This window comes from Danio aesculapii, chromosome 8, assembly GCF_903798145.1.
Source record: "Danio aesculapii chromosome 8, fDanAes4.1, whole genome shotgun sequence".
Taxonomy (NCBI): domain Eukaryota; kingdom Metazoa; phylum Chordata; class Actinopteri; order Cypriniformes; family Danionidae; genus Danio; species Danio aesculapii.
The window spans coordinates 27,888,550-27,900,577 of NC_079442.1; the positions used below are offsets into that span (position 1 = coordinate 27,888,550).

Genomic DNA, 12,028 nt, shown 5'->3' on the forward strand with positions numbered 1-12,028 from the left:
GACTAAACTATGAACAAGAATGGCAGTTGAATAAGGTGTGAGGGAAGGACATAAACCATTTATATTTCGAAGGTGGAAATAAGCGGACATATATTATTATACATTAATAATATTTTTTTCTTGTGCATAACAGAAGTTTACATTAGATTTTTTTGACTAGACAATACAGAGTTTGAGACAGACAGTAATGTAAATGTAATGTAATGTTAAATGTAATAAATATAATTGCTGGGACATTAGAAATAGATAAACATATAAAAAGTTTAAGGGTATTCACACTTCTTTTTTTTCGCTTGTTGAGTCTGGTCCAAATAAGAAAATTATTTATTTGGTCCTGATTAAAAAACAAATGCATAATTCTGTTACTTTAGTTTAAGTGAACATACTTTGTGAGCTTGAATAAGCGCAGGAGTCGTATGCATCTCATCACAGAGATTCCCAGTGGTGTCATAATGCCTGACCCGACCAGGATGATCTCCAGTATTCCGATGGTGACCACGAAACAGTCAAACCGGTTAAAGATAGACATAAAGTAGCCTCTCGGACCGAATGCATACATCTTCATAATCATCTCAATTGTGAAACAGGCGAGCAGGATTACATTGGCGGTGTCTGCAAAAAGGACACATCAACCTTCTCAACTTAAATAGACAAAAAAATTCCAAGAACCAAGAAATATTTAAACACTAAATGGAAGTTGGGAATCTGTGTATTCCTTAAAACAGACCTTGAAAGTTCGTTAAGCCCTCTGTCTGGTTATGATGCTCCGTGGCAATGACCAGAGTGTTCAGCAACACCACGAGCAGAACCCACCAGTTGAAGAACTTTGATTTCACCCAGCCATGACATTTTCTCCGTATAACAATGTTCCAGCGGCGCGCCAGACGGCTGTGAATTATGTCATGAGGAAATGCAGGTTCGGTTAGTCTTCAGAAGAAGAATCCATACTTTACTTTTTGATTGCAATACTCACTAGAAATAGACCACCTTGTTGATCCCCTCCATCTTATATAAACTGTCTGTCTCTGAGTCAGTGTCCTTTCTAAGAAGCAGCATAGCTGGAGAAGAAATCAGAGTGATGAGAAACTTAGGTGGTGCTGTTCTTGTGCTTTTTGATGCATTGAAATTACCACTTGAAAATTGACCGAAAGACAGACAGACAGACAGACAGACAGACAGACAGACAGACAGACAGACAGACAGATAGATAGATAGATAGATAGATAGATAGATAGATAGATAGATAGATAGATAGATAGATAGATAGATAGATAGATAGATATAGATAGATAGATAGATAGATAGATAGATAGATAGATAGATAGATAGATAGATAGATAGATAGATAGACAATGATAAGGTAGACAGATAGACAGATAGACAGATAGATAGATAGATAGATAGATAGATAGATAGATAGATAGATAGATAGATAGATAGATAGATAGATAGATAGATAGATAGATAGATAGATAGATAGATAGACAATGATAAGGTAGACAGACAGACAGACAGATAGACAGATAGATAGATAGATAGATAGATAGATAGATAGATAGATAGATAGATAGATAGATAGATAGATAGATAGATAGATAGATAGATAGATAGATAGATAGATAGATAGATAGATAGATAGATAGATAGATAGATAGATAGACAATGATAAAGTAGACAGACAGACACAGACAGACAGACATGATAGACACAGTAAGAAAGAAGTCAAGAACAGACAGAGAGAGAGAGAGACGGACAGACAGATGTTACCATCAGAGTCTCCATCCATAACTTCAGCATGAGTGATCCATTCCATGTAACCCTTAAGATCTTCATCCATTTGTTGTCGTTCTCGTAGTACTTGCCATTCCCCTCGTGACCGTGACTTTTCCCTCTCTTTAGTAAACTCCCTGCAGAAGAGAAAAACTCTTACTGACAATTCAAAGATGAGGCCACAGACCTGAAATATCTGCATTGTCATGTGGTGTTCTTGCTCTTCAATTTCGCTCAAGTTGTTTAGAGGAGCCATTTTAAGATGACAGGTCTCATTCCCTCATTTTCTTTTCGGCTTAGTCCCTTTATTAACAACCTTTCAGCCTATGTTTTACACAGCAGATACCCTTCCAGCTGCAACCCATCACTGGGAAACATCCACACACACTCATACACTACGGTCAATTTTAGCATAGCCAATTCACCTATACCGTGAAAATATTTCTTTGGACTGTGGGGGAAACCGGAGAACCCGGAGGAAACCCACACAAACACGGGGAGAACATGCAAACTCCACACAGAAATGCCAACTGACCCAGCCGAGGCTTGAACCAGCGACCTTCTTGCTGTGAGGCGAATGTGCTACTCCATTGCACCACTGCGTCTCCAATGACAGGTCTGTGGCCCAAAAATCATTCTGACAAATGAAGGATTATTTGGTTGATATATAAAAAATAGAACTAATACCCGCTCAGTACTCCAAGGACGAGGTTGAGGATGAAGAAGGAGCCCAGCATTATCAGAGACAAGAAGTAGATCCAGGGCCAATCATTCCCCATGGCATCATTAATCTGAAAAATCAAATCATCTACACATCCTATACTTGGTTTTGGCCATTTATAAAACATAATTAATATATATTCAATTGTAAATAATCAAAAACTTTGTTCCAGGCAGGAATTTTCCTGTTTTTGCATACCTGCAGCTTTTGTAAGTTGTCTTATGTTAAAAAATCTTACAAAGAATGAATATTGAATTATTGCACTGGCAGATAGTTTTACTTTCTTATCTGTATCTTCTTAAGTCATTGATTTATCTCTTGTTTTTAGATTATTATTTTTGGCAGTGTAATGTTATATTTCTACCAGATATTACGGAGCAGGAGGACTATCATGAACAGAAGTAATTACCCAGTAGAGCACATCTGTCCAGCTCTCCGTTGTGATGCACTGAAAGACTGTAAGCATAGCAAAGCCAAAGTTGTCAAAGTGGGTGATGCCAAAATTGGGACCAGGCCATCCGTCTCGGCATTCAGTGCCATTGATGGTGCAGCGGCGCCCGTGTCCAGCCTGAGCGCAGGGTGAAGGCTTCTCATTCTCCCTGAGGGCAATAATATCTGAAGCAGAAGTTTAAAACATTGATCTTTACTCCTATACAGACTACTGGCATTGATTTGTCATTCAAAACTTATGAGATTCATGTTATTATATGCTTGCAGACTGTAAAAAACACTCACTGGTGCCCTGGTAGTAGCAAGTCTTGTGCATTTTACACTTGAAAAGCTCCAAACCCATAATGGCATAAATGGTGACCATGAAAAAGACCAGCAATAAAATGTGGAAAAGGGGCAACATGGACTTCAGAACAGAGCTCATCACCACCTGCAGGCCTGGAGGACAAAAAAAAAATGTTCTAAAACAGCACTCTTTTGATGAGAATTTCATTTACATCTTGCAAAAACATTAATATTGTCAGGGTGCGAATTACAGGGGGGTTGGGGCGGGGGGCAGTTAACCCTCCTAATTAAGGCTTGATCTCCACTTAAGGACGTCTAAACAAGATGTGTGAGTGTTTGGGGAGGGCGGGGGGAGGGGCGTTCAGCCCTTTGAAACTATATATATATATATATATATATATATATATATATATATATATATATATATATATATATATATATATAAATAATAATGTTAATAATAAGACATCCATTTGACCACCCCTATAACGGTTCATACCATTGTGAATGCATAATCGCGCCAGTCAGTCCATGTGAGAAAAAAGTCATTCCACAGTCTGAAACCGGCAGATTTAGAGCACTGATAGACACCGAGTTCATAAGACATGGAGAAAACGTTATGTTTTCTCATAAAATTGGTGTTTGTTTCTACATATTGCCTAAAGGTAACGTCAAATTGGAGACATTGTTTGTTTGCATATTTTGTCCTAAAGTAAGTCGAATTAGCTAATCAAGTAAGAATACACAGAATAACCTAGCTTATCCCACAAAACACTGAAAACCGATATACATTTTATTATTAAATTAGATGTAATTTAAATAAACACATACATTTGATTCACTGAAGCATGTATTACACTAACATAATAATAATAATAATAATAATAATTCCTTACATTTATTTAGCGCTTTTCTAGACACTCAAATTTACACATTGGGGGAATCTCCTCATCCACCACCATTGTGTAGCATCTACCTGGATGACACAATGGCAGCCATATTGCACCAGACCGCACACCACACACCAGCTGATTGGTGGAGAGGAGACCAATGAAGCCAATTATGATATGGGGATGGTTAGGAGGCCATGGTGGACAGAGGCCAGTGGGCAAATTTGGCCAGGATGCCTGGGTAAACCCCTACTCTTTTTCAAAGGACATTCTTGGATTTTTCATTACCACAGAGAGTCAGGACCTTGGTTTAGCATCTCATCCAAAAGACGGCGCTCACTAAGCATTATAGAGACCCCTTCACTATACTGGGGCGTTAGGACCCACACAGACCGCAGTTTGAGTGCTCTCTGCTGGCCTCACTAACACCACTTCCGGCAGCAACCTAGCTTTCCCATGTGGCAGGTGCAGACCTGCTTAGCTTCAGTGGGCAACTATGTAAGAGTTGCAGAAAGCTAGCTGCCAGCATTACCAAAAAAGTTAAGCCCCCATTCATTAATGTATAATTCGCACACTAATTATAGTGTTATCTTAAATGGCATGTATTAGTAAAACTTTGGCTCAGTGTATTAGAAATATTATTTGAGAATACACTTATATCTTGTGAGTATGTTTAGGATCTAACTTAAATTTTAGTTTTAAATATAAGAAATATATTTTTTGTCATTAGTGGTTCCGTGTAGGACCTTTAACATAGAAACTTTCCATTGTACAAAAGCCATTAAATGGTTTAAATAATGGTTTCTTGAGATTATTAAAATTGTAGTCACACTTATTATTACTAATTATTAACAAAAAATGTAAATTCTTCATTTAAAAACTGATCTCTGAATGTTTCTTTGAGGACTGGTGAATATTGAAAGCTTTATTTTTAAGATTATACAGAGATTTTTGGATTTTGTCAATAGTTTTTTCAGAAGTCTTACTGGGAACTCCAGAGACAAGGCGCAGAGGTCTCAAGACTCGAAACGCTCTGAGAGCCTTCATGTCGAAGCCTCCGCCTTTCTCTTTCTGAACTCCTGTTATTGTATCGATGGTGTCTACAACAAGTGTGAAGAGCCTGGAAATCGTTTAAAAAAAGGATTACTGGAAAAATATCAAATACAGTTAATAAGAAATGACATATTTCATTGCATGCTTTATACAGCTCATTTATAAAGAGCCATGTTTTAATCTTTGACAGGATTGAAAGCAAGTTAATGAGGCTTATAACAGAATACTCATGAACACTCATAAAATACTTTAGTGGCAATAAACTAATAATGAGCATTCAGACAACTTAAACAATGATAAGAGCAAATATGTATCACATTCTTCTTTCCCAAACACAAAACACAAGAAAGACACACAAAATAAGTGAGTTCATTTTCTTGTTTGTGTAAGCAATTCCATTCATACCACCACAATTCTACAATGAATTGTTTTTAAGGACTGATTTAGCAATTATTTCAGTGGACAGCAGTGCATTTTTTAGACTTTTTGGAAGCAGTGAATGTCATCTTACCCCATGAAAACAATGACAAAGTCCAATATATTCCAACAATTTCGTAAATAGGCTCCTTCGTGGAATAAGAGGCCATATGCTATTATCTTTAAAAAGCACTCCAGAGTGAAAATGACCAGGAAGATATACTCCAGACTCTCCTGCAAAGAAAGCACAATATTGAAGGGGATTTATGGAAAACATGACTATAAAGTGGTATTTTGAAGTTTTGTTCATAATCACTACAACTCCAAGCGGTAATTGTGATGTGACACCTTGGGTTTGGACAATAAAGTACCTGCTATCAAAGCTTTAAGACTAATGTCAAAGAAGAAATCAAATAAAACTGCATATTATGCATTTTAAAGTGTTAGTTCAACCAAAAATTACCATTCTGTTATTAATTATTCGCCATTTTTTCATTGCAATCCCAATTACCCTTCATCTTCGGAACACAAATTAAGATTTTTTTTTGTGTAAGATTTACACTTTTTGTGTAGTTTGCAAAATATGTATTTAATTGTGTTGTAACCTGTAATTGCTCTTTGCGGCTTGTAATCACACATCTATTATTGATCTGTGCTTGTAATGTATCTTTCAGGTTAAATCTTTATTGGGCTATTCACATATTGTGTCCAAAACCACGTTGAAAACGTGACTTGTGCTTCTTCCTTTAACGATTTAAATGCGTTTCTGAACTCGTGATCCTCTGCTACTTGTCTTTGTTGTGGCCACCATCAGCTGTTCCTCACAAGCAGTCAATTTTTAAAATAGTTCAGTTTTTGCCACTGTGCGGATTAATACTGAATGTGTGCCATTGTTATTACATGCGGTTAGGTTTAAGAGTAGAGTATGCTAGTGTTTAACTGCATTGCTTTGTTGCATTTCTGTATTGGGCTCACACATACTCTGTGTGCTACTTTATAGTCTTGGTAGGCGTTTCTCTCTGTCTCAAGCTGAACCCAGTCGACCAATCACAACAGACTGGGTCATCAGACCAATCAGCACAGATTAGACTCACACAAAGGAGTGGTTTGGGAACAAATGAATCGCTGAACGATTCATATGGGAGTCGCTTGGATAATTAGGTAAATATAAATGCATATTATAAGACAAAGAAAGAGTTTTTTGACCTGGTATGCATATCAGCAAAAAACAAAATATGACCTTTTATAATACAAAATAAGGGTTCTTTTTTGTGTTCTGACATTGAATGAATGTCTCAGAATCAAATTTAACTGCTGTAATTTTAAAACACTATTAATTTAAAACAACTTTAAATATTTTTCTTTATTTTCTGAGCAAAGTTCAAGGACGTTTTGCAGTTTCCACAGCCTAAAAGACTCTCAAAGAGAGGTTTAGCAGCTTTACCTTACTGTCAACTACATTATTTGGATAATTTACTGATCCTGAACCAATCTGTGTGTTTACTCAGCCCACAGGCTCTCTTTCTATTCTAACAGGCCATATCAACCTAATTCTGCGTATGCCTCCTGAGATCTGCACTCAGCTCCTGTTTCATGGCTTAGAATCCGAGGAATGGACGACCCACCAGCGCAATTCACTGTAAACCCAGGGCGGTCAATAAGTGAGTGGAGCTCAGATTTGTGCCATGTGAAATGTAATAACGGCCTATGTTCTGAGACAGGAGAATATGACTACATACGCTAGTGGAAAGAGCGTGTGACCTAAATACCGCCAATGAAGCTTGAGTCATGATATAAGCTTGCGTAAAGAGGTGTTGGCTTTATTTTTAAGTGATTATATATTCAAAAGTGTCAAATGGGAGATCAGAGACTTAAAGTCAGTAGCTAAGTTCTGTTAGGGTAAATGATATAATAGACCCTCATCTCTAATGAGAGACAGAACAGTCATGTTCACTTCATACAATCTAAATTAATTTCCTGTAGATGCGTCATGAAAATCCCCTTCCAAGATTTGAGTGTATTTTTAAAGTCACACCTTTGGATACGCACATTTTAAACCAACCATATGCTAAATATAAATCCCACGACACAACACAGCACCTGCTAGCATGGTGTATTTTAAGTCTGTGAAACATCCTATGGCATTCAAAGTATATAATCTCGTCAATTTATTTCATTTAAGTTCTTATTTACGTAAATATCCAATGAAGTCTGGTGCAAACGCCAACTGGGCGAAAATGATAGCGCACATGTATCAGTTTCAAAACACATACGTTCTCCTCCTCATAACGCAATGGCCAGAGATCAGAGTAGGCAAAAGTCTGGACAACACTTTATCTTGGATGAGTTTCAAGCATTTTAGATTCTCTGGTAACACAACTTGAGGCGTGTATCTACCATCACTTTATTCCAGTTCATCCTTGCACTTGCAATACCAGTTTGTCACAAAACTGGTGACATATTACCACAAATGACCTATAAAGTAATCAGAGATTCATCCTTTAAAGTTAGTCCTCGCCAAAGTGAAAATTCCATCACCATTTACTCATCTACATGTCATTCCAAACCCATGAGAAATTTTTCTCTGAACATTTTATAAAATGTACATATTTCATTCAGGACTTTATTCAAATATATTTAATCAAGTATATTCATTTGGTCACAGAAACTCGTTTGATGTAAGAACCCAATGAGATGTGTTCTTGCGTACCAAGGATATATGGTTGAGCCTCTGCTCATAGATGCACTCATTAATGTTTCAATGAGTCAAATCTGTTCTTCACATAATGCTATTATTTTGGATTACATCAACTTTTTGAAGTGTCAAAGTTTTATCTATTTTAGATTACATCAACTTTTAGAAGTGTCAAAGTTTTGGGTGAACAGATTTTCAATTGATGGGACAAAAATATCTCAGATTTCATTAAAAATAACTTTATGTTTCACCAGAAGATGGATGAAAGTCTTGAGGGTTTGGAACAACATGAGAGAGATAAATGAAGAGCTGACCCTTTAATCCACGTTATCATTCAATAAATATAATTTCACAGCGTCTCACCAATGTTAAGTTGGTGTTGTTGGTGTCCTCTTCAGGCATGGGCAGAAACACAGCAAGAGCTACACAGTTAGCGAAGATGGTTAGCAGGATGATGATCTCAAAAGGTCTGATAGAGTCTGCTCAGGAAAACACTGTACAAAATGATAAAAGCCGTCACTGGAAATATATATTTGATGGCTGTTTGCTCAGTACATTTGATATCAATGAAAAACATCTCCAGCATAAGCATCTACTCAAAATATACACTGCCGGTCAAATGTTTAGAGTCAATTTTTTATTTTTAGTTATTCATTTTATTAAATAATTTTAATCAAATTATTTAGTTCATCAAGGCGGCATTTATTAAATGTAAAAAAAAAGAAGTAAAATTGTTAAATATTTATTAAATATGTATTTATTACTTATTAAATGTAGTCTCAAATAAATTACTCCAGTAATTATTGCCTTTATTACTATTACCATTAATAATAATAAAATAATAATAATAATAATGGCTATAATAATTCATATTAGAGTGATTTCTAAAGGATCATGTGACTCTGCAAACTGGGGTAATGAAGCTGAAAATGAAAAACCGCATCTGTTTAATGTTTATCTTTTTTTTTTTATATATTTATTTTGTGTTGTCACTTTATGTACACTGGAAGCTTCTGTAGCCAAAAAAAATTCCTTGTGTGTGTGAAGCACACTTGGCAATAAAACTGATTCTGATTCTGATTCTGAAAATTCATCATTAAAATCACTGTAATGAATGATTAAATTAAATTATTTTATAGTGCAATACCATTTCACAATTTTACCATTTGCACTGTATTTCTGAGTAAATAAATGCAGCCTTGGTGAGCAGGATAAACTTAATTTAAAACATTTAAAAATCCTACTGACCCTAAACTTTTGACCGGTAGTGTATAAGTAATATATGATACGGTTGGAAATATTTAAAAAATATTCTCAGTTCCCTTGACTTGTCATCTGTAACTATTTGTAACCCCATTTCTGTCACTAGAGAGTGAATGAGAACTTCTCTGCCATCTCAACGTCATGTCCGCTAATGATCTCACATAACAGCTGTACACAGACAGAATATTATTATACTGTATAAATACAGCTATGTGCAAAAAAGAGCTTCAGAATTAAATCTCAAACCCTTAAATGATATTCTCTAATTCAGACTTCCATTTAAACTCCTCTTACTTTTTGAACTAAACAGGATCTGAAAGTTGCAAATATTTACTGAGTATTCAGTTGGTATCAAAGGGTGGCATCAAAGAGGAAGTTAAAAAGCTGCTTCCAACTTTTTCTGAACTGTAACTTAAATGGGTAGTTATCCCAAAAATGGGAATTCTATTATTATTTAAGCACCCTTTACTTGTTAAAACCGGTTTGATTTTCTTTCTTCTCAAAAATAAAGATTTTTTGAAGAAACTGGGGAACCATTGACTTCCGTAGTATTTGTTTTTCCTACTATGGACTTCAGTTTTCTTAACATTTCTTAACATTTCTTAACATTCTCATAAAGCACTGTAAAAAAAGCAGGTTTCACACAATTTATTCATGTTGTCCCAACACAAATCGATTAAGTTAACACTTTTAACAAACTTATGTGGATTTAACAAAAAAATTTACGTTGTCCCAATGAAATCTCAAGAATTGTGTTGCTTCAGCTCATTTTAATGAAGTCGTTTGAACATGTAAAAAGAAATTGAATTGAGGTTGTAACCACTTGAGGGTGAGTAAATAGAGAATAACGTTTCATTTTTGGGTAAACTAGCTATTTAAAGCATTTAAACAAATACCTTTTGTGTATTTAATTATATTTGCATAGACAAAACTGCCAATTTAAAAGCTATAAAACGTTTAAAGCCATGTTAAAACAATGAAAAGTGCCAATTAACACCAGTCTTATTTGCTGACCAGCTGTGAATAGTCACCTAAAGACCTGATATAACAGCTTGCAATTGACCATGGCGAGTGTTATGCATAACAAAAGCTTAACACCTTAGGTTCACAACTGAGACAAATTTCAGCACCTTGAGAGACACTTAACCTGGGGATTACAAAAGAAACGTGGCTATTTCATTTTCCTCACTTTACAAATCAATCATGGTTATGGTGAACGAATAAGAGCCGTGCTTGTGTGCTTTTTCTGGCATGCGAAAACAGCTCTCGGATACCTTTCTAAAACATGCCCATCTCAGCATACCATTCAATACCCTAACCAATGAACACCAAAACACACTCCAAAGCTGCTGGGAAAACTAGAACGAGTGTAATTTCGAAGGATACTTCCATTCCACAATGTTGATGCAAGTCTTCCGGAAAGGGTTTCTGAGCTTGAAGAAGAACAAGGTACGTGGAGGTCTTGGGTTTCCTCCAGTGGCCAGCAGTTTCTTCAGCTTCTCCCTTTGTTTTCTTTTCAGTTCTTCTTCATTCATGATGAATGAGGCCAAACCTGCCACTCCGCCACCCCCAGGACCTCCACCACCACCACCGCCTGACTCCATTCTCAATCTCCCAAATGTATTCTTCCAAATTCCAGTGAAAATGAACTGAAAGCTTGCTCTCTTTTTTGGCCCAAAAGTGTGTTCAGCAAATCCTTGGCCTCCTTAAATCCAGGTCAGATCTTCAGTCTGGTCCTAAGCTTCATCCACCCTCATCTCACCCTCTCCAAGGAAGGCACAGTCAAACTTCTTGGCCCCTGTGCAAACCTACACCAGACAAGGAGGCATTGGAGGGACAGGGAGCATTTAGACGCAGCTGGCCCCTTCTGAGGGTTAAATATAGACGGGCAGTCAGTGTCCATTCTTGGGGTATGGAAGCAGGTGGAGGAGGGGAGGGGTGGACTTGGGGTGCAGCAGAAGATAGAAAATGAAAGAGAAATTCAACTACTTTTATATCTTCACAGTTTGGAGACTGAAGAAGAGGGAATATGGGGATAAGAGGGAATACATGTTAAAGTTGTGACTGGTTTATTTACTACGCAGTTTTGCTGTATTAAGGAGCAGATAAGAAGATGATCCAGGGTTGATGACTTCTAACTAAATTTAAAATCCCATTAGCATTTAAACTTTATACACTATACAGCTATTGGAAAAATTAAGCAACTAGGAATTTCTCAGATTGTTTACAATTTATACTAGTTTTAAGTTTTGTTTTGTTCTGTAAACTTCCAATATTTTCCCATTCTCACAATAAGTATTGATAAGTTTTAATGTTGCCATTACCTTGATAGCATGGCAATATTGTTAGTTGACTTAGATGGCTTTGGTTTGTTGGTAAATGAAAGAGATTTCTGATCAAATATAATCTCAAAAATATTTGTAGTTTATGTAATTAGCTACATAATGTTTTTAAGATTTTTTAGTAACTTTTAAATAATTAAAT

General features: G+C 36.2%; 1 protein-coding gene across 1 annotated transcript in view; it reads right to left on the reverse strand.

The window, feature by feature from the left end:
* Positions 1–11,384, reverse strand: part of cacna1sb (calcium channel, voltage-dependent, L type, alpha 1S subunit, b) — a 39,142-nt gene extending 27,758 nt beyond the window's left edge. Inside the window, exons 1-11 of the mRNA XM_056463555.1 lie at positions 10,931–11,384; positions 8,645–8,750; positions 5,681–5,820; positions 5,103–5,236; positions 3,227–3,379; positions 2,901–3,106; positions 2,458–2,561; positions 1,768–1,907; positions 974–1,058; positions 728–888; positions 387–612 (exon numbers count right to left, since the gene is read on the reverse strand). Of these exons, the coding sequence (XP_056319530.1) occupies positions 387–612; positions 728–888; positions 974–1,058; positions 1,768–1,907; positions 2,458–2,561; positions 2,901–3,106; positions 3,227–3,379; positions 5,103–5,236; positions 5,681–5,820; positions 8,645–8,750; positions 10,931–11,148 (1,673 nt within the window). The 5' untranslated portion in view covers positions 11,149–11,384. The remainder of the gene's footprint in view (positions 1–386; positions 613–727; positions 889–973; positions 1,059–1,767; positions 1,908–2,457; positions 2,562–2,900; positions 3,107–3,226; positions 3,380–5,102; positions 5,237–5,680; positions 5,821–8,644; positions 8,751–10,930) is intronic.
* Between the last annotated feature and the right edge of the window lie 644 nt (positions 11,385–12,028).